The sequence below is a fragment of the Vipera berus genome (assembly GCF_964194415.1).
Source record: "Vipera berus genome assembly, chromosome: 3".
Classification (NCBI taxonomy): Eukaryota; Metazoa; Chordata; class Lepidosauria; order Squamata; family Viperidae; genus Vipera; species Vipera berus.
In genome coordinates, this window is record NC_138204.1 from 78,439,017 (window position 1) to 78,463,371 (window position 24,355).

At 34.6% G+C, this 24,355-nt stretch overlaps 1 protein-coding gene across 11 annotated transcripts in view; it reads left to right on the top strand.

Moving 5' to 3' along the window:
* Window positions 1–24,355, top strand: part of ADGRL2 (adhesion G protein-coupled receptor L2) — a 218,356-nt gene that overhangs the window by 41,758 nt on the left and 152,243 nt on the right. For all 11 annotated transcript variants that reach the window (XM_081324142.1, XM_081324140.1, XM_081324146.1 and 8 more), the window contains exon 2: window positions 3,968–4,144. In XM_081324142.1, coding sequence (XP_081180268.1) covers window positions 4,072–4,144 — 73 coding nt within the window. In that variant the 5' untranslated portion in view covers window positions 3,968–4,071. The remainder of the gene's footprint in view (window positions 1–3,967; window positions 4,145–24,355) is intronic.

Genomic DNA, 24,355 nt, shown 5'->3' on the forward strand with positions numbered 1-24,355 from the left:
GAAGGATTTTTTTTAAACACAGGTATCATTGTGTAGATATAGGTGTTACAAAAAAAGTTTTAAAAATTGTTGAACTAATATTACCCTGAAATCATAGTCTTTCAATAGCAGCGGTGAGATATGCATTCCTTGGAGATAATGCTTGGAAGAAATAGTTCAATACATACCTAATAGCTGGATTTCAGGTTTGCCATGATATATAAGAGACAAAAATCAAGATATATAAGGATATATATATATATCAAGATATATAAAAATCATTTTGGCTTTTCATTGTCCAATCCTTTCATCTTTGGAAGAGGTATGCAGATAAGCACTTTGTTTTGAATACAAAAAGTAAAAAAAAATCATAAAGAAATCTCAGCGTTTTTTTTTTAAAAAACTTGAGACTCTTTCAATAATAATCAAATGTTACCTTAATTTCCCTTGCAATTATTAACGTGTCTCAGCCGCACACTCTTGTTATTCTAATGTGCATATTAGTGTGTGAAGTTGCTATTGTTATTATTCAGGGTTTTGTTAGATAAAGTATTTATCCTAAATGTCTGTTATTGTTCCTTTGCCTGTCCACGCATGTATGCTGTGTGTATAAATACAGGGCAGCTCACCGTTCTTTGCTAAATAGCTTGACTGTTTTTCTAATCGGGACTAGTTTTTGCAAAGAAGAAATAAAAATGGAAAGACAAGCCATCCTTTCAGCGATACACGTAACTTGTTTCTTTGCGGATGCTATAGATTTTTCACCAGAGAATGCTCTTTTTGCTGTGGGTGTAAGACTTCAAGATGTAACGTAATTATTCCTTTGTGTCAGCTTCAGGAAACTCCTGCAGCAGCTGATGTGCCACCACTAGATTAACTAGCAATAGATCTTTTCTCTTTTCGTTTTTATTATACCTCTTTATTATACCTCTAGAACCTCTTCTGTCACACTTTTGAAAGTGGCAGGAGAGATGTCCAGTTTTTTTTTGGGGGGGGGAAAGAAATGATCTTTTCTTTTTTTCCAGAACCTTTGTTTTTGTACCCATCAAAAGTGCCTTTTTCCCCGTACCTCACTAGTATATTAAAGTGAGAAAAACTGAATCGAACGGTGAAGCTAGCCTGTTACCACTTCTGAAATTGAACAGGCAACATGAATGATTTCTGAATGATTACTGAGGTAGCATCCTGTCCTCCCAGTTAGTCCTGAACATTGGCCTACTCAAGAGTTTTTCTTTTCAAGATATATCAATATCTATTAGAACAAGATTCGTTAGAAGAACAGGTAAAAGAAACAGTGTTAACCTGGAGTAAAAATTTTGGTTACAGTATTGACCTAGATAATTGGCAATCACTATGGGATAGAAACAGGAGGTTAACGCTAGCCACCTCCTGTAAAGAGAATCTGTACAAGTTATTTTATAGATGGCACCTTCCCCCTACAAGTTTAGCAAAAATAGATTAAAAAAATCTCACCGACGTGCTGGAAATACAGAAGGCTTCCAGGGACTTACTATCACATGTGATGGGAATGTTCAAAAGGGCAAAATTTTTGGCAGCGGATAAAAAATTGGTTGGAAGAAATATTACTACAAAAAATTGATTTAAAACCAGAAACCTTCTTATTAGGTATTATTAATGATAAACTCAGCAAAGCATCTTTCTACTTATTATTGCATATTTTAACCGCAGCAAGATTGTCATATGCCCAAAAATGGAAAAGAAAGGAAACCCCCACTGAAGAAGAAATAATAAATAAAATTTTATCCTGTGCTGAAATGGACAGGTTAACCCTAGAGATTAAAAATAAAAGTGAAAGAGATAAGGAGGATCACTGAGATGACTATTGTTTGATTAGTTGATAACGTAAGGACTTCTTTTTAGCACCTATATCAGGACACAACTGAAAGATATGTAAATATAACGTTGACGACTGAAAGTTTACCAAAAAATCGACATATGTTATATGTACAGTTTGTTATACTCTGTCCTGTCATAGAATGCATTTTAAGTTTCTGTTTTTCTTTCTGTAACATAAGGTAATACTAATAGTAGTGTTGTAGCCAGGGAAGTTGAATCATGTCCACTTTTGTTTTTAAACGTACATTTAATAAAATTTTCTAATAAAAAAGGGTTTTTTTTCAGAATGCTGGACAGGACAGCTGTAGCATGCAGGTAATCCTTGATTCAGAAACACATTTGAGAGTAGAATTCCTATCATAAAAAGGTGTGGTTGTAAAGTGACTCATGTGCCTAGACATTATTTTAGGACCATTTTTATCATGGGCCTAAGCAAAAAATCCACAGTCATAAAGCAAAGCCAGCTTTCTCAATTGCTTTTGTCATAAGCCAGATAGGAGAAAAAAAAATCACAAGATCACAATCACATAACTGCAAGCAGTTGTAACTCTTGTCAATGGGAACTGGTTTTCAAGTGCCCAAATTACAATCACGTGACAGTGGGGGTTGTGTGCAATGACAATGTGTGTGTGTGTGTGCGTGTGACAGTCGTAACATCAAGGGTTGGTCATAAGTCACTTTTTATAGGTACTTCATATTTATAAGAGTATAAAAATAAGGAAAAATATACAGGGGTGTTAAAAACAGTAAGGATTTGGAAAACTAGACTCCAGTTTTTCCCTTAAAATAATTGAAATAATTTCTGAGCATTAACTTTAGGATCAGACAGAACATCTGTTATGACAGATCTTCTAATCCTATTAGGCACAAATGTAACATAGGTTGAATTTGGCCAATTTGAAAGCCAAGCAACAGTAGGCTGGGTTTGGCATGATTCGTATTTTCTCAGCTATTTGAAAAAGAGCAAATTTGGAACTTAAGTTGTTGGTTTGTCTATTCTTTAGCAAAGCAGTGAGTCAAACAGAGGTGACCAGGGCAGATTTTACTGTTCACAGCTTTGTAGTTATTTGTTTGCATTTGCAAAGTAACTTTTGCAGCCTTAGCTGTAGGCAGTGTTTTCAAAGAGAGATGAACATTCGCAGAAGTGCACAATGCCTGGTCTCCTGCTGTGCTGTAGAATGCAGTTTGCTTGTTAGTAAAGAGAAGATTCACGGATATATATATCAGATTCTAGTTCTGGGTAGAGATGAGTAATAATTTTGGACAGAAATATACACGAACAATGGAGAAGTAGATGCAGTGTGCTCTTATCATATTAATGCAGAAGGGCCTTGGCGATGAGGGAAGGCGGCCCCATAATTGGTGTCTAATAACAGATTTAATGAAATAATTAATGCATAGCTGCAGGAAAGCCCTGTCAAAGTTCAGCTTGCACACCCTTGGTCTATAATTACTGATTTGGGAATGGTGCATTCTGCACAGCCTCGAAAGCATACTTTTAAGTGTTGTTATTATTTCGGTAATACCCTGGCATGCCTGGCAGAAATTATTTCCCTTGGGATAAAAGCGGCAAACCTGTTTCTGTTCTTTGGTAAAGAATGCTTATGAAGACAAAACATTTTGCTCCATGAAGTAGCATCTTCACTAAATATAATAGATGTTGAATTTAACCCAGGTAGGGGAAACTCTTCCATTTCAGAAAATTCTATATCTTTTCAGTTCTTGTTCCTGGTTTGAACAGGTATTAAAGCTGCATGTTACCCAAAGGATCACATTGATCCTGAAAAACGTGAAGGCAAAAGGAAGCTTGAAGTATTTTTGTCTTCCTGCTCTGTTTCTTTAGGCAACTGTCCTGCTTTCGTTCTTTGGCCTTGCAGGGTTTTAGCTGGAAAGTTCCTCGAAATCCTGGAATTCTTCCAAGAATGTGCCACCAGCCTTCACACACTACATGCTTCTTTTCTCTTGGTTTCCTAATTGAAGTCTCCCTTCAGTTATCAACTAAAAGCAGACGATTTTCTGCCTTGCCTCACAACCAGATTTCTCATCAGCATAGAATCTGATCTCTGCTGTCTCATTTAATAGTGAACGTGAGTTGATAAATGATAATTTTCATTTTCGTTTCTCTCCCCAGTTATGAAGATGAATGATGTAGACCACCCTCTTGAATGACGCTGGGCATTTTATAACTGGGATCGTTAAGGAATAAAAAGAAAACGGTTTTAAAGGGGGTCAATAATGGTGGCTTCTGATTGCAGAATGAAAAGGTTTTGGCTGCTTCTGATCGTCAGCTTCCTGCAGTGTTCAGAAGGTAAGATATGTTAATGTGTAATTCGTAAGACCAAAGTATTATTCAGATTTATGATTCATCCTTGTCTGAAGGGGCAATGTAATTAATTCTGGAAATGATGCTTCATATTTCTGTTGCATGTATGCCCTGAAGGAATGCTATTCAGTCACATATTTTGGAATAAATTGATGCATTTTGGAACTTTTAGTTTATTTTTTGTCATGTTATGTTACTGTGATTATTGTTATTTTTGACATATTTTAGGATTATTCTTTTACATTTTTTTCTACTATTTTGGTAGAAGTTGTTTTCCTTCTTTAGAATCTATCTATCATCTCTCTCTCTCTCTCTCTCTCTCTCTCTCTCTCTCTCTCTCTCTGAAACATTAAATCTAGAAAATGAAATGTTAGCATGTGGTTTTGAATGACAGTTGGTATATTACCCCTTTCCTCAGTTCCTATATAAATTGAGTTCTTCAAGATATGTGATGTAGCTAAGTAAATGGAGCCAATTAAGAAATAGAAATAGACCAAGATAGTATAGGATAGTATAGGTTTAAATATCGATCCACTGTAAAAAAAATGCAAAGGCAAATATCTATATGCTCATAGAAACATGCACACACATAATCACTGCTATAAATATATAGGTTTTTAGGTCTTGCTGGCAGATGTGTAGTAAATTGAAAATAAGCATAATTCATTTCAAAATTGGGTCACTGAAATTGAAAATGAGCTACTGTCAGCCTATATCTTGTTCCCACTTAAAATTATTTTCCTAACTTGTTCATGCAATATCTAAGGGAACATTTAAATTGGAGAAAAAGAATAAGCTACTTTTTCTCTTTTGCAATATTTTCCATTGGGGTACTAAGGGGTACCAATGACAAACTGCCATGACACAAATCTTGTAGCTGACATACTTGCATCCAACATCAGGACATAAATCCAAAAGGCTAGAGTTTGACTCATGACAGTACTAAGCACCATTTGTCATTTTTGCATCATTGCGATTTCTAGTAGACCCTTATCACTGTTCCGTTTCCACAGCTTCACAGACTTAGAATATTTCACAGCAATTCTTGCATACTGTAAGCACAGTAGTGTTATAGTGTTCTACTTATGCAATGGCTTAACAGTACAAAACATCAGTTATCCATTTAAGTTCTCCTGAAATGAATGGGGGTTGCATATTTGTGTCATTTACCAATTTGAAAGCCATAAAAATAGGAACATATATCCTACTTTACTAAAAAAGCTGAAAATCAGATGCAATTTATAGCACTGCTTAACAGATGATAATTCACAAACTGGTTATTGATGCAATTTTATTTTGGGGTCTTCTCAGGAGCAAATCTTGTGGAATTCTGTAAACATTAATTCTAGTGTGACCAAAGCTGCAATTTTCCTGCCTAAAAAAACCCCCTTTCTTTAAAAAATGATTTTAATGTCAGATTGAAGAATAGAGTGACAAATCACCAGAAATTAAGTGCAGCGAGTAGGTGTTGGACTTGAGCAAGAGTCCAAAGTTTGATTTCCTTTTTTTGTCAGGCAATTCATCTTGAATTCTTCCCTCACGGTCTTATCAGGATAAAATACAGTAGCCCTCTGAAGTTAAAGAAGCTTGTAAGCTAAGCTTGTAAGCCGCCCTGAGTCTTCGGAGAAGGGCGGGATATAAATGGAATTAAAATAAAATAAATAAATAAATAATCAACTATGTATTTTTAACTACCTGAATTTGTTGTACTGACTTAGGCATGGATATAATTGCAGCTAAATCATAGCAAGCTGTGCTTAAATTTATGTTTGTATCATATTCAGTTTTCCTTTCTTTACACGAAGAACGCTAAGGACACAGAACTCCTTACCCAGGGATGAAGATATACCCCATTTAGTTTTGGCTGAGGACATATTTTCGTAGGGAAGCTTTGGTCTTGCAGCGGGTATGCTGCCAGGACAGATTGAAGCCACTCCAAGTTATTTCAGAATTAGTATATGTTGTGGAAAAACAAAAAAGAAAATTCCCTGTGTGCATACCTGGGCTTCATGGAGAAAGAATCCTTGGTAGTTAATAAACTTCTCAACATAGTTGGTCCTTCTTGTCCTGTGGTAGGGCTTTGTGCCATGATGGTGATTTATGTCTTGGCTGTTGGAATGTATAGAATTTAAAAGGAGAACCTGGTCCAGGAGCTCTTTCCCTTGTTTGTATGTGGTTTAGTTAGGGGAAATATTAACTTTGTTGGAAGATGAAATGCAAAGGTTTCATGAAGTCAACATTCCTTTCAATAATAGGAAAACAAAATGGCCAATTTGTTCACCAACTCCTCTGTCACATCCCTGTTTGCAAGAAACAAAGCAATAATTGTGGCAGAATTAGAGAACTATAGGAGTTTTGACTGTACTTTGAATTCTTTTGTGAAACAGAGAAAGAACTTTGTTTTGCCTGGGCAATTTCCGCCTATTCTCACTGATGATTGATCTTGTATTATACAAAAGCTCTCAAACAAGGAGATGATGAATTTGACCAGACTGGAATGAGGAAGGCATTTCTGTATGCAGACAGCATCATTGACTAGCCTTGTTGCTGAGGTTGGTAAGGAAGACTATAAAGACTTGTTTTCCTCCCGTCTTAAGAACAGGAGAAAAAGGTATTGGTATGACTGTGAGAATGAACCCCAGGTTTTGTAGATTTTATTACAGTTTTCAAAGGCCCTTCCAAGTCTTAGGAGGCACCGCATTAGAAGTCAATATATTCACAGTTTTGTTTATATAACAAACGTTGCCATTTTATTTTCTATAAATATTTTTATTGCTCATTATTGTACTTGGACTCATGATAATTAGTTGTGGTCAGAGAGAGGCATATTTGTGAGCATCTTGTACTTTTGATTCTATAGGTGATGAAATGTAAGGTGTTGCAAAGTGTTGACATAATTGAGACCATAATTTGATAAAAACATTTTGATTTACTTAGGGCAAATTTGGAGATTAGTATGTCTTGGTTGAATCCAAGCAACAATTAAAAAAACACTGTGTGTTCCTGTAACTAGCATTAGAAATAAAAAAAAATCTATGATTTATGTTGTGTTTGAAACATTAGATGAAATGTCTAAGTATAATAAATATAAATTTTTATGAGGAGATAGATAATTCCTGCAAATTCTTAGATGGTTTTTTCCTCCCAAAATCAGACTGGGTTCATTAGGCTATGATTTTTTTTCCTTCAATTCTTATGACTATGACATGTAGTATAGAGATGGCAGGGACGCGGTGGCTCAGTGGGTTAGGACGCTGAGCTTGTTGACCAGAAGGTCGGCAGTTTGGCGGGTCAAATCCCAAGTGCCACGTAACAGAGTGAGTGCCTGTTACTCGTCCCAGCTTCTGCCAACCTAGCAGTTTGAAAGCATGTAAAAATGCAAGTAGAAAAATAGGGACCACTACGGTGGGAAGGTAACAGCATTCCGTGCGCCTTTGGCGTCTAGTCATGCCGGCCACATGACCACGGAGATGCCCTCGGACAAGTGCTGACTCTTTGGCTTTGAAACGGAGATGAGCACCAGACCCTAGAGTTGGAAATGACTAGCGTGCATGTGCGGGGGAACCTTTACCTTTTTATAGAGATGGCTGAGCTATAATACTTAAAATTTTAAGGTTAGGTCTGGTAGTATTTATGGAAAAAAAGATACATCATGATGTTCTGTGTGGGGGAGCACCGATTTCTTTTCTTCTCCCACCATCTACTGTTATATTCAGTATGGTACTGCAATTAGGATTTAGCTAAAATATATATGCTAAGAACATAAAACGTAAAATAACATATTTCCATTCACTTCTTCCTGAAGCCTGCTGAATGACACACAACTGTTTACTCCATGAATATCCTGGAAAAAGCTTTTACATATCTATTTAGTTTAATGCTGGCTCTGTTCTAAGATACGGCTCATGGGCTTGAATTGAAAAAAAGAAGTATAGTAGGAACTCTAATTTAGATTTCACGGAATGAAGATCAGCAATCTCTCTCAGGGGATATTGCCCTTCAAAAGCCTGGTTTGCCTGACCAACTTTTAAGACTATTTTCCCCCTCCCCTATTGGGCTGATAAAGTATTGAAGGCCAAGTCTTCAAAACATACTTTTCACATGTGGTTTGTTAAAAAAAAACACCACACATTGTGATTTGTTAGAGATAATTATCTACATATGTTCCTGGTGGTCTTTGCATACCAGTATTTGAATAAAACTTTATTTTTCCGGGAAAGTACAGTTTACCAAATGAAAAGGCATGTACTGAATTCTTTGTTTAAAAAAATAAAAATCTTCATTTCTCACTTGAAAGAAAATTAGGGAGGAAATTGGGAAGACTAGATGGAAGGAAGCCACACTAATTAAAAATTATTAGCATAAATCAAAAGTTGAGGTTTTCTATTCTGGAATGGAATACTGATGTGGCAATAACTTCAAGCCAAAACAGATGAATTAACCTTATTTTATTGGCCATTCTTGCAAGATATCTAACTCTGGTCTAATAGATATAAAATAGGGCTTTGAGGTGGATGTTTTTATAGCTGGCAAAAGTCTGTGGGAAATCAACCTCAACAGAGCCTGGCTTAGCTTTAGGCTTCAGTATAATCCTATCACCCAGAATGTGAAACCTTGAATAATAGCAATTATGAAAAGAAATGGCAAAAGTGTTCCTATGCCAGCTTAGAGTAAGCCTACTTGGATAGTTGCTTGACTTGCTAGCAATTTTTCTGTGCATCCATTTTATCAGTGGAGCCAAAAGTACAAAATTTTAGTGGGTTTTAAAGTTGAGAATATTTTGTATTTGCTTACAAATTCTTAAATACTGCATTCTTCTTTTCTTTTTTTAATACAGTAATAGGATCAGGAAAAAGGTGGATATGGAAGTTTCATCTATGAATAGGAAGATGTGCCTTGCAATCTGGGAGAATCTTAAGTACAGTGCTGGGTAGAGAAGATATAAAACTTTCTAGGAATTTGCATATGTAGGTATTAGTAATATTCATATACCAGCAATATTCATTTATGTTTGACTATAAGACAATGTGGCTTTGTAAGCATACATTTGTTGGCTGAGATGAAAATGGATTATTTGTAATAAAGAGTGACAATCTGTGTATTCTACACAAAAGCTACATTCTCAGCAAGGGCACGGGAGGGGGGTTGTTTTGTGAGTTACTCCATCAAAGCAGACAATTGTTTCCCAAGTACTTTTACTTGTCAAGTAAAACAAGCTGGACATAAGACACAGGGCAACAACAAGAAAACACAATAATTTTATTGATAAACATTGGTGAAAATTTATTATAGATGAGCTGTTTAATAGGACATTGCAGTTAATTGTAATTATTTATTGATATCTGAAGATAAATCAACAAGGATTTTCTAAACCAGATTAACTGAAAAGAGAAGACTTCAGGGCTCTCAGTTTTAGAAATTCTCCTGTTGATTTTTAAATGAGTAATAATAGGTTTTTATATTGGAAAATTGTAGGCTTTGTAATCAATTACATAAAATAGGAAGCATTCAACTTGAAGAAATAATGGATGAACTATATACTATACTGTTTTACTTAGCTTTCAGAAATGTTTCATCTCAAATGCTAAAGAGATGCTTTGCCACATACAGTACATATCTTTTGTGAAGCAATCATCTTGAACATTTGTGCATCTGTCCATTGATATGAAATCTGACCTGTCCATAAGTTCTGTATTTCTTTCTTTTAGGAAAGGAATTAAGTCCTTTTTCTTTAGCCAGAAGAGGATTTCATTAAATTTATTTACAGCGATTTCATATATTTTATCAGATTTTTATTAGTTATATATTTTATTGTTAGTCTTCTTTTAGTTGAAGTATATACTAATAATTTATTTGTAAGAGTAAATAAAGTGTTGTTTGAGTAAGGAATTGGAGATAAGTTCCACCATTCAACATTTTCTACATTATGCTTTAAACATTTTTGTATCCAGATTTCCTCACAAAGTTATCAAAGCATTAACCAAGATTACTGTTTTATTTATTTATTTTTGGGACTTATATGCCGCCCTATCTCCCAAAGGACTCAGGGCGGCTTACAACAATAAAAAACAACAATACAAAAATTAAAAAACGAATTAAATAGCCCCAAAATAAATTAACTACAGTTAAAAATTAAAACGTATTTAAAAACCCATCATCAATCCAGGTCAGCCTGATGGAAGAGAAAAGTTTTGAGGTCGCGGCGAAAGGACCGGAGGTCCGGGCCCATCCGAAGCTCAAGGAGAAGCTGGTTCCAAAGGGCTGGTGCTCCCACAGAGAAGGCCCTCCCCCTGGGGGTCGCCAGCCGACATTGTCTGGCCGACGGCACCCTGAGGAGGCCCTCTCTGTGTGAGCGCACTGGGCGATGGGAAGTTTTGAACATTTGAACATTTCCTATATAAGGGAAGAAAAATTAAAATGTTGTAAATGCTAAAAATAATTCAGGGAAGAATAGCTCCATGATTAATCACAAACCTATGAGACTGAAGTGGTGATAATACCTTGGTTAGACAGGGTACATGGTTCAGAAATGATTTGGAAGACGTGATTTGGAATGTGGAAAACTACAAGCACAGTGCTTCCTTAAAACTGGAATATCTCTTTTTTCAAGCTTCCATCTGAGTATTAAAAAAGGTTGTTTTAATTAGATCCTTTAAACTGTGGCTGCTATAATAAATTGCATTTATAAATGTGGTTGTTTTAATGAATGGACTTATTAAAGTAGGAATGTATTTTTCTAGGTTCATGCAAAAACCTGGAAAAAAGGTAACTGCTTTAAAGAGGTATTACTCTTGTGGTCCTACATGTTCTGAAGCACTTTTCTTGAATTTTTTTTTTTTACATATATAGACATTATTCTGTTTGAGAATCCAATTGTAAATTATGTGACTTGGAGTAGAATAGCATATCAAATTGGAACATTTTTTTAAAAACAAAGCTTAAAGTGTGTTGTACATAATTAAAGTTAGACAAATGCAATGTATAAAAGAAAGGAATACTTTTGTATACTTCTGTAACATACCAACTTTAAGTCCTTCCAGATAACATAAGACATTCTCCAGAAAAAATAAATAGGCAAACTTAATGTTTCTTTAGTATTCTGCTAAGAGCACAGCTTGTATTTTGTGATGTGTGCTGAAATGTTATGCTTCAGATCAAATTCTTAAAAGGAATAAAAAAAAAATCATCTCATCAAAGTCACTTATTCTCTCTTATCTGCTGTTATCCACCATTTTATATAGCATTAGTTTATCCCTGGCATAATCTTATCGAGTTTTGCAGATTCATGAGTGGCCAGGTGTAGCTGACCTTTGGAACGTTGTATAAAGATCTCAATAGCTATTCTTATGTTCAGAATCTGATGTCATTTTTAAGCCCCTTAGCTAGAAAAAGGCATACTTTAGATCCTGTAATTCCTATAAACAAATCAAAAGTGGTCCAGTAATGTTAAAACCGAGCAAAACACCTGCAAACTTAAATAAAATAAACCATTTCAAGTTCTCTCCTAGCTCTGAAATTTTTATTCTGCTAAAGCTTTTTGTAATTTCTTTATCAACAACCTTTTCCTTGATTAGAGCTGTAGTATTGATGACTTAGTTGATGTATCCCCTCTATCAATACTCTTAGATTAGTGTTTCTTAAAATAGATCCTGTGGGGTCCCCTGGACCCTCTTAGTGATCCTAAAAAACAAAATTATTTGCAGACTGTTTTAAAATAGTGTAATATTAAAATCATACTAAACAATTGTGAGAAGTGGTAGTAGTAACAAACATGTCAATTTTATTTTTTTTATGTAGTAAATATAATACATACAAAGAAAAGCTGCTTTGGGGTCTGGGGAAGGCAGGAGTGTTTAAGAAACATTTTTTTGGACCCTTTGTTTTTTACCAAATACCGGTACAAATAATCTCTTGAATACTGTTTAATATAAAAATGCATTCAGGCCTTTATAGTGAGCATCATTCACAATTAACAGTGATATAAGTGTGTTTTGTCAATTAATCTTGAACATTTATACCCAAAGATTAATAAATTGGAAGTCAGTTGTAGTCTAAGAAGATGGGAAAATACAAATTTGCTGTTAAGTATAGATAAAACACAGGCCTTCTGTGCAACAATCTCTATATCTGAATTTTGCATTTAATTGAATTGTTTCTCGTGTGTAAATTGCTTGCCTTGATATTCTGCCTTCTCTTTGCAAATCAAATTTTGGGCTAAAATTTTATAATTGGCTGTTAGTCTGTTGCCATCTGGAAGGCACCATATTGGTCAAATTCATTCAGCTACTCATGAATGGAAATTGATATTTCTCCTGTAACGTATCTAATTGCATACATACATACATACATACATACATACATACATACATACATACATTTACCCTGCATTCTTCAGTGGAAATAAAAAATGCTTTTATATTTATATCCTGAATATAAATAGAATGACACACAAACATACACACACATAAACGCACATATATGCATGGACACACATTTTTTTATGCCTGAATTATAAAATGAGAATCTTACTGGAACAAAATGTTTGTAAAATGAATTTCAGTCATATAGTCCAAATTCACATGTCTATTCAGTATCATAATTCTGTTTAGGAAAATGGGGTTTTGTGGCCATTTAGAATTGATTACGCATTTCAGTGGCTTTGAGATAAATCTACTCTTTGTAAACAGTAATGTACTGTTTGTTTCTTGTCCTTTTTCATTAGTTAATTTGTAACAGATGAAGTTGGCATGCAGCATGGAAAGCAATAAGGAACAAACTGATGGTTTGTGATGTGTTTTTGTCCATTCAAGTTCATGGGAGCTTTGAAAACTTGTTTGCATACTTCTGCTTTTACAAAGATGATTCACAGTAAATAATTTTATAAAAAATCATAAGAATTGTCTGCGTTTGATACCATGCTTCAGAAATACCACTTAGGAAAGATTTAATAAGCTGTAAAACCTGCTGTAAAATGTACTACAAGTAAACTAGTAACCTGCAAATTCTACTTTGAATAATTTCCTTGAGGGCCAGATCATTTAGGATGTATTATTAAAGAGAGAATGTAATAATGCAATTAAAAAGAAAAAGCTACAGTTAGACTGTATGTACTATGATCTGAAATTAAGATGCCTTGAAGGATTGTCAAATCGTAGGTGATCTAGTTAAAAATCTGGTCTTCTGGTATATACCTACATCTCAAAATGTTCTAAACTACAGTGTGTATTTCGAGGAGTCCCAGGTCTGTTACTAATATGTGATAATGTGGCATTTGCAGAATACTTTAAATTCCTTTTTTTTAAAAAAAATATTACAAACTAGGGTATCACCAGATCTTGAGAGATGTCTCTGTTCTTACATGACAAGCTCAAGTTTCCTCCCAGAAACTATGGATAGATATGTATGTCTGAAATTTCATCAGATTAGTACACAGTGAAGTATATTCATATTTTTATATGAAATCATGCAAGATGTTGAGAATAACTACATGGAAATCCTTGTGATATTTAGCACAGTGAGATTTCAGACTTCCCATTACCATTTGTATTATGTAGTCTTCTCTGAAAAACATTCACAAATGTTGGTAAAAAAGGGTCAATTCAAGATTTCTCCCTAAGAATTGTTCAAATGTTGCCATAATATGCATGTTGTGTTTTCTTTGCTTTTTTTAAATTGTTTTTTTTTGTCTTTCTGTTTATATAAACTAAATGTGAGGTCAAGCAATTCTAACTCTTTCGGCTTATTTTGAGAATATATTTTTTATAATTTATAATAAACTTTTACCAGTTTATTCCATAATTCAGTCCTGATATCTTAAAGCTTTTTAAAATTCATTATGATCTATTTTAGGGCTATTTTATATTGTCACACGATTGCTTCTTTACTGGATTCTTTTTACTTATTGTTGTTCTTATGTATCATGGAATCCTGGTGTTGCACAAAAAATACCGGTAGTTGGAAAATGTTTAAATGTTGGCATATCTGATTTTTGGAAATCCCATAACATTTTTTCCATGGCAGTATTGGAGACACTTCATCATTATGACTATACAAACATATACTAAACATACAATAATATACTACTATTTCATATTTGTTAGTTTTGTGTTCAGCACAAAACACATTTGTATAACAGAAGAACAGGTTGACGGTGTTTTTAATGAATCCAGTAAAGAAATAGTAAATATACTCTGTTGGCCATTCTCCCATCAACAACGGTAGGAATGAAAACAGGACAGTTCTATTCAGTTCTAATAAGTGTGCAAGGGTTTAGACAATAGCTTGTGGACCAGCTTGTGCAATTGCTTAGATCCTGCTTTATGCATGAGTTCTAGAATTGCTCATACAACAGCTTGTGAACTGTAGAGTTACTGGTTTTGTATATGTTAATGAATCAAATGGGATTTTTGCATATATTGAGGCCTCGTGCTGATAGAACAATACATCCTGTTTTTCAAATGTTACCCTTAATCTTACCTTACTTTTAAATTATTTCACTGCACTAGACCAGGGGAGGAGCAAGGAAAGAACAAATCCATCTATCAGTATTGATTACATTTTAAAACTTAAGAATTAATCATCAGTTAATACAAAACCAAAGAAGAAATGAGGGGAAAAGGTGTAGAACTTGTGTTACAAATGGAAAAAGTCCAAAATCTTATGACTACAGGTAGTTCTTGACTTACAACCATTCGTTTAATTGCAGTTCAGTTACAATGGCACTGAAAAAAGGTGTCTTACAACCGGTCTTCACATTTACAGCCAATGCAGCATGCCCATGTTCACATGATCAAAATTTGGGTTCTTGTCAACCAGCTTGAATATGCAACAGTTGTAGCATCCCAGAAGTCATGAGATGGTCATTTGTGACTTCCTAGCCAGTTTCTGGCAAGCAAGCTCAGTGACAGAAACCAGATTTGTTTAATGGCCACATGATTCACTTAACTGAAGTGATTTGCTTAACAACTGTGGCAAAAAGTTCATAAAATGGGGTGACTCACTTAAGAACCATCTTGCTTAAAATAAAAATTCTGGTCACAATGGTTGTAAGTTGAGGACTACTTGTATATTGAATAAATATAATCTACCTTGCCCCTTTTCAAAGCAAACCAACAGCCCTCCTCTAATTCAAATACTAATGAACATCACATCAACAGCCATTTTCTTATGCTACTTAATAGAGTCAGCAACCATATTTAAGTATTAGCTTTGGTTTAGGGTAGCTTGCAGTTAATGAACTTTTAAAGCAGATCATTGTGTTTTTATTTTATTTTTTTGTCTGATTCAGTCAGGTGTTATGAAGTGTCAGTTTTATTTATCTCAGAGCAGCTATACTTCATTTGCTATGTGGAATTACAAATTGGCTTATTGAAAAGATGATTTGACATTAACTGGTGAGCTTTTATGAAAATGGACTTCATTTGAGTGAGGCCCAAGAAATGAAAGAGTAAATCCTTAAGATGCGGAGAAACAAGCAAGGTGCATTTTGAAGACATTCAAATATGTTAAGCAACAGTAATACCCCGTAACCATTTAAATGACAGCAGCTGACTGTTTGAATTAAATTTCTATTTGGCTTAATTTGGGTTCCTAATTATTCTTAACTTACGTGAGTAGATTTCAATTATAGTATACTATGGGGATTTGTAGCTAAGGCAACTGAAGGAATCATTTTACCTAAAGTACTTTTGTTAACAGATTAAGGCAGGTTAAAATAGAAGGATAGAAAATTGAAACTGCTTTCTAAGACCGACAACATTTTTTTCAAATGATACCAAGGGAAATAGGAAAAAAAGAAGTTTTTTCCTGCCCAATCTCTATTCTAATGATTCAAAGTATTTTGAGTATGTGTTTTTCTGTGCCTGTAAAGCCTATCTTAAGATAAGTTCAAGATTCTGGCTGATCTTGACAGACCTGAGCACTGGGCCCTATCTAACAAAATGAAACTTAATCTAGAGATGAGCAAGGTTTTATGTTTAGGCAAGAAAAAATGTACAAGTACAGATTAGGTGAAACTTGGCTCAATAGCAATTACTGCAAGAGGGATCTTGGGAGTTCTGTTAGACCAGGGGTAGCCAATCTTGTCTTTTTTTATGACTCGTGGACTTCAACTCCCAGAATTCCTGAGCCTTGAAGTCCACAAGTCATAAAAGAGCCAAGTTGCCTACCCCTGTATTATTAGACAGTCACTTTTATATGAGCCAGCTGTGTGCTATAACTGCCAGAAAAAACAATGCAATCCTAGGCTGCATTAACACAGGCATAGAATCAAGATCCCTTGGTAAGACCACACTTGGAGTATTGCATCCAGTTTTGGTTACCACAATATATCAAAGATGTTGAGACTCTGGAAAGAGTGCAGAGAAGAGTAATAAAGATGATTGGAGGTTGGAGGCTAAAACATCAAGAACTGTGGCAGGAACTGGATATATGTAGTAAAAAAAGACTAGGGGTGACATGATAGGCAGTGTTCCAATATTTGAGGGGTTGCCACAAAGAAGAGGGGGTCACTTTATTTTCCAAAGCAGCAGAAGGCAAGAAACAATGGATGGAAACTAATCAAGGAGAGAAGCAACCTAGAACTAAGGAGAAATTTCCTGATAGTGAAAACAATCCACCAGTGAAAAAGCTTGCAGTTAATCCCTGGCATTGTTGATTAATAGAAACACACTCATGACCACCTGTGCAGTCCTCAACTGCAGCCTTGTCTTACTTTGGAAAAGAGCAACTGGGCAAAGCAACGTCCTAGAATGCAGTTTCTGAGACCATAGAATACTGTTTTTAAGGCTGCTGATAGAAGCCAAAGTGATAGATAAAATGCAAGTATTGAGATGTATTTACAGTACCATAATCTTTTCCAGGAGCTGCTGAGATAAAGAAACAAAGTTGTGGTCACTCACTTTTTATCAGCAGACTTAGTTGCATGCATTCATTCACACATGTTCTGTATGTATATTATATGAACAAATGCAGTACAACACCCATGCTATCACAGTTTTAAATTATTTGGTGCAATTCATTAGTTGAAAGTTCAGAAAAAGACTTAAGGGATGAATTGTCCTACTTCGACCCTCCAGCTAGTGTTTTTGGATTTCTTCTTTCATAGTATTTAAGATAATATCTATGTTTACACCAGAAGATAATAGTAAATCATAGATATTGTTACAAAAAGAAGATATGAAATAATCAGATACCTTTGATGATTTGCCTTGTTTGCATAATTTTAAAAAAATAATTGGATTTTTTGGGGCATCCAAATTGTGACAAAGTTCCAGTCTTCAAGGATTTTGTTGTTGTTGTTGGATTAACAAATGACAACATAGTCTGCAGCTATTACTCTGATAATTCATGAAATTTTTCCACCCACAAAGCAAAGGAGACAATATACAGAGTCATATTCAAACCTTGAGGCTCAAGGTTGACTCAGCCTTCCATCCTTCCGAGGTAGGTAAAATGAGGACCCAGATTGTTGGGGGCAATAAGCTGACTTTGTAATAATGCCGCTTGGGGTGTGTGTGAAAGTCCTAATAAGCAGGCATATACATAGAATGAAGGCTACTGCTAACCTTGTAAGCCGCCCTGAGTCTTCGGAGAAGGGCAGGATATAAATGGAATTAAAATAATAATAATAAAAAAACACACAATGACCATTCTTAGCAATTCCTCATCTCTGTTTTTTTTAAGGTGTCTACTGTAGATATCTAGCATTTTTTCCATGTACCTGCTTATAACAACTTCTTCCAGAAAAATAAGTAATGTGCTAAAACTTAGGAACTTCTAAGTTCCTAGGTTTATCACACTAGTTATTTCTTTCAGCATCCAACTTAAAATAAATGATTGTTTTCATGCAAGTTTTGGACCATCCTTTGAATAACAACCTACTTTCAGCTTTGGATAGTGCATGTCTCTTTGAAGTCCATTTTTGCCTTTTTTTTACTTTAGTAGAGAAACCCTTCTAATCATGTAAGCAAAAACAAAAAACAAAAGCATTTTAAGTTGGTGTCTGCTTTGTTCAGGGAATCTCAATGTCAGCAATTGGATACCATATTGTTTCACCGTATCTGTGTTATCACTGAATATGAAACTGTTTCCCAATGACAGACAGATGGAATGTTGTGCTGAATGTGTAAATTGGAATTATCGCATCTAGCATTTCTCTTTCCCAGGTGCCAGCTTGCTGCTGTGGCTCGACACTAATGCTGAAGGGCTGCCAGGAGTGGTTTTATTTGCTAATTATCTCATAGCATCTCCGGCAAACATCTTGCCCAGGTGTTTTCTGAAATATCTAGCAGGACAGTGTGAAGCGGCAGGTGGCTCATGTAGGACAGCATATAGAATGCTACTACTATTTTACATTCATCTAGGTAATTAAAAAAAACACCCTCCGATTTCTTTGTGGCTAGGAATATATTTGAGTATCCCACTCAATATTATTGAGGCCCTTTTTCAAAAATTGAATTGGTTTTCTGCTCTTTTTATTTTAAAGTTAAATGAAAACTTTCAGAGCATCAGCAAATCAACAGGTACATATCCTTTTTAAGGTTGCTGTTTTTAAGAAACTGCAATAAGTTTTTATCTAACCAAAAAGTGAAAAAAAGAATCCCATATATGCATTGCAAATATGTATTATGACTATAGAGGACTTTCAGCTCATATTTGAGAAACATCTGGGTACCCCTGTGGGATAATCCATCATGTTAGTGAAATATGTCAAGGATTTGAAGAGTGGTAGGAGTAATGAATTTGTTCTTAACCATTGCTAAGATCAGGAAGTATAGTTTTTAAAATAATGATGAGGGCAATCTAATGAAAAATGTGTTATAATTTGTAGAAATATGCTAATAAAAGATGTCTGAAATGTAGCAACAAAAGCACACATTTATATATGTTGTGATCCATGTCAAAATATAATCCAATACTAGACAAGGATCCTTATCTATATTAGTTACTACATTACATTTCTCTTCAACCTGCTTATTTTTCTGGATTCCTTAGAGAAAGAGGATATTAGAAATATATTTTTTTTGTAATCTGGTTACAAATAGTAATGTGATATAAAATATTCCTACACTTAATTAACACAAGGATCCCTAAGGAATGTTTTGGGTCTCTGAGGCACATTTGAAAGTTTGAGAATATATTGTACATATTTTTCCCCAAAATGGTTGTTGAGGGAGGGGCGTGCTGATTCACAAGATGGCTTCCATGCAGAATAAAACATTGATTTCCTAACATTTCAACTTTGATCTCCTGTAATTCCTCCTCTTGCAGTATATTCAAGGCTGTTTTATTTTCATTTTTATCCTTTATCTGTGGTTGTAGGTCTACCCCAATGTTAGACACTTATTATTTTTAATTTCTAAGAAATCCTATGGGGTTCATTTTGGATTCAGAGGTCTTCTTGGTATTAATGCTGGAAGCTAGTGATTTCTTTTAAAAATGCTATTTCCAATATTTTTAAAGTAATTTTTTTTTAAAAAAACAACAACTAATGACTTTGACAAGAAATTCTGAAAACAAAGCAAAAAAATGGATGGGTTTTGTCTGCAACCCATGACATATTGATTAATATACTGCACTCTTCTAATTATATCTTCAAAAAAGTCATTTAAGCAGTACAGTCAAGTAAAGAAAAGTTGCACAATGCATGTGGAACAGCCATTTTTTTAACCATCCTCTTCTTTCAACACCACATTTAAAGAGATTACATAATTCTAGTAATGCTGCTTTGATCTATCATTGACATAAATAAGTCTTTGAGGTTCTTGCCATGCTGGCTGTTTGTGGTCTATAGGTCTAATCAGTAACAGAACAAAGCTGAATTGATTAAAAATGTATTGCCTCTTTTTAAAAAAAGTGTTATTAAATATTAGTTTTAAATGACAGTGTTTTGATAACAGAGAATCATTTTGAGCATTTGGGGAAAAATGCCTCTTGTTTATAAACTAATAATGCAGATAAATGGATTCATTCTTCCTATGTCGATTAATTAATGCGCTACAGCTAATAAATGCACATTCTAGCATCTGTCTGCTATCCATTATCCAAAGTAGATGGTACATAATTTACCTTTGTTGTGGGAAGATGAAAAATATGTTCTGTTATACTTTTAAAAAATGTCCATGTAAAAAGTATGTGTTTCTGATTACTTTTTACTGACATTACTCCACATTAGTATTGTGGCAATTTTCAAAACGTTATCTCAGATTAGCATGGATTATTAGTTTATGATTTTATTTTCTAAACATTTAAGCAAAGCAAAATTAGTTTACTAAGAAATCCAACAATTTTATTATACTGTTCTTCAGTTCTATCTTTTACAGGTATTAGTAAAGTTTTTTACTAAGTGGATAGTCTCATAAAGAACCTGAGCCATATATCTATTGCATTATCATTGGCCAAATGGGTTTGGTTAAAAGCTGCCTCTTTTCAACTTGTATCTCTCTATGTCTCCCTTTTCTCTCTTCCTCTCTATCTCTGTGTCTGTTCTTCTCTTTTTTTGCGGATGGATAAAATTTCTCCACAACTTTCACACCCTAGAAGAGAGACAAGTGAACTAGACTACATGTGCATTTCACTTGATGCCTGCCAAAGTCTCTTCCATCTTGAAGACCATCAAACTTGCTTTTCTAACCAAATTTAAGATGGCTATTTAGCATATTTTAGGCCTACAGAAGGTGAAAGTACACAGCTGCTTAGTATTTGAATGGAGGACAAAAATGATATTTCAAAGCTATAGGCTAAGCTGGAATTGGGCATGTGGGAATCAAAAGGAATAAAAGAACAAATCACTTCTATATTGTTTTTAAGGAATACCATGGTTAGGTTAGGCAATTGTTAAGATGAGAGCTTATCTTGAGGGAGGTTATATTTTTATGATGCTGCTAAGTAAATTGTAAATGGAACTCACCTTTATTTAAAATAAGCATGACCCAATACAGCAGACATGTGAAACTCGTGATGTCACATGATGTCGCAAAACGTATCAGGACTATTTTGCAATTGCCAGCAATGGGGTGGGTGTGGCTTCCGGATGATGTGTCTGGTGTGCGGGCCGGCAGTTTGACACCCCTGCAATACAGGGTCCATAGGTATTCTTAAAAATAAGGTAAGGACAAACTGGCATAGACCTTTATGTTTGTTTGAAAATATTTCCACTAGTCTGGAAGAAATGTCAAAAAGGTAGAAATGTCAGAAAGCATCTGAGGACTAGAAGGGTTTGTAATGTGCAGTCTTAACAGTTTGCCTTTTTGTAAATTTGTAGTTTTTCCTCAAAGGACTTCAAAGATTCAAACCACAAAGCAGATTCTGTTCAGGGATTTACCTAAGCATATCACTACAAAAAGAAATAAAACAGCATTATTTATGATTATGATGTGCATGTTTATATGCTATTAAATATTATTCGAGTGTTAGTGACCACGTAGGTTTTCACTAGGACATTTGTAGCCAACCTGGTCCTTCAGGTCTCTCAATGGTGTATTCATAGCTACTGTAATTGAATCCATCCACTTTGATGTTGGGGTTCCTTTTCTTTTCTTTCTTTCCACCTTTCCTGGAACAATAAATTTATTGAAAAAATTAGATCTACATATAATGCGTCCAAAGTATGATGATATGAGCCTGGTCATTTGTTTGAGTTGATGTGTTTGATGTTCCATTTTTTAGCTCATGTATTTGTTTATTTACTTGGTTGTTCATTGTATTCTCAGGAGGTTCTCCAACATTAAAGCTAAAAATGTTGATATTCTTCATACCTTCCTCTTTCAAAGACCAACTTTTCCTTCTATGGAGAGACAGGAAAATTATTGCATATACCATTCTCATCTCTGTAACTATAGACGCTGCAGAAAGTCCTTCAGGACTAGTCTGCGTCATCTTTCTTGTCTGCCTGTTCCTTTGCTTTCCGTGATTGAACATGAAAGGCAGAAGTTTGTTTGTTTATTTATTAAATTCATTTGATGGCTGTCTCATCATGGGGCTCCTCTAAGTGACAAATTTAACAAATAAATAAGGTCTTTTTGATTCCGTACAGTGTCTGTACATACAGAGATCAGAATGGTATATAGATAGTAATAATATAATGGTAGGTTATTTACCACTTGAGTGTCAACGGTGGTAACAAAGTGTAAGAAGATAGAAATCAAAAGGCTTGCCTTTTTAGTGGGACATAGTATTGTAGTTTATATTGATTTTATGAAATTTTATATAACTAGTCTATCTTTGATTTTCTTTTACTACCTGACAGTGTAATAAATATTTGATGTTGGTCTGAGACTGCGATAAAATTTGTTGATTAATTGATAAAGCCATCATAGATTTTAATAATTTCCTAAAGCATTTCATTTCTCTCTGTTCTCAGGAAATAGAGTAACAGGGCAAATTTATTAAATGGGAAAGAAATCCTTGGGCACTATTAGCTGGTCATTGTGGTCTGGGTCTTGATGGAAACTCAAATAATGACCAAATGGTGTTCATTGAAGTGCACAAATTTGCTTTGCTTATTTGGAATAAAAATCACAAATCAGAAAGTTGGAATTATATTGTTAGGCGAACACAATGCCTAATTTGTGTAAAAATAATGTAAAATCAAAGATGCTTCAATTACTTTGTGAGAAGGGAAGAAAAGTGGGGAATGGAGTGTGAGTAAAATGAATACACAAAAAGGGGTTGGAGGGGTGTTGTTTTCTCCCCAGTAATTGCCATTGCCATTTTACCTTTCAGTCATCCAGACATTTGATACATAGGTGGACATGACTGGACAACATGAAATGTACAAATTATCATTTTACAAGGCAGACATACAGGTACAGTGCAAACCAAAGTGCTGATAGTGTGTTAAGACATCCTGTAAAGAGGAAGAATAGCATGTGGTCTGGCTAGACATTAATTGTGTTACAATTCTCGATGATTTCATAAAAAATGAAATATATCCTTTACTGTATTTGTTTGTTTTTCTAGAGGGGTGAGATCTGACACTAGTCACAATTTACACAACTACTTTCAAGTGGGCTTCAGATTCTGGTTTGCCTGCTGACTGCCTGCTGTGGTTTGTCAGCCACAAAATAGCACAAATAAGCTGCTAATATGTTTCTTTATAATAGGAATATTATCTTTCCATACAGATACAAACAGCAGAATAAAAGAATGTGATTCTTACTTCATTTTAGTTACAGTGCTTATATGCAGTGCAAAGCATTTCTTTCTTTAAATGGTATCATCAACAGCAAGTATTTATTGTTCACCTTAGAAGTGCATTTTTCATGTTTGCTTCTGCATGAGTGACTATTAATCACATAAATAAGTCTTGAATATTAGCGAAATAAATAAGCCTCTGATATTACAAGCACTTTCAACTGAAGTTTTCTTATTTTGTGCATATTACATTTCAGCACTAAAGGGCCATAAATGTGTAATCAAGAAATGCCATTAATGTTCCAGAAATTCAAATGTTTTTTGACCTGGTTTATTGAGAGTAAATCTCCTATATGACCAAGCGTGCTGCTCCCACCCACCCCCAGTCAGCGGCTACAAGACAAAAGAAAAGCAGATGCTTACAATTTCTTTTGTTAATGAGAATTAAGGATTTTGAGGGGGGAAATTGCCTTGTTGCGTGTATTGTGCTGCAAACTTTGCTTCTGCCAGCAGTTACTGTTTGTTTTTCTTTCTAATGATGTGTGTTTGGAATCGGCAATCTATAAAAAAATGTATGCATACTTGCATTTAAAATTGTAAATATAGAACACCTTTAAATTAGAAACAGCTTAATTAGCACAGAACACATGGTAGCAATTTGCTTATAATTTATGTTGTTTGTAAAGATAGCTGACAAATTAAACAAGCTAAAAAAAACAGGAACACAAAAACATTTGATTTGATCCATTGATGGAATTCTTTTTCAGCATTAATTCCTGACACTTCTTGTGTGTTACAGATATTACTTGTACATCATAAATATTAGTACCTTGAGAGGTGAGTTTTGGAATTGCTAGTTAAGGATTTTTATAATGCCAGCTATAAATACAGCTAGATAAGTTTGGAAGGACTTTGTGATGCATGGAATATTAATATGTGACCACTGGTCTTTATTTGTAAGTTTTTTTCTATTTTCAGTGCGAACAACACTGTCCTATTCTAGAATATTCTTTGGAAAATTCTTCTATACAACTCAGCTGTAACAAACAGCCTGTTCTGTTC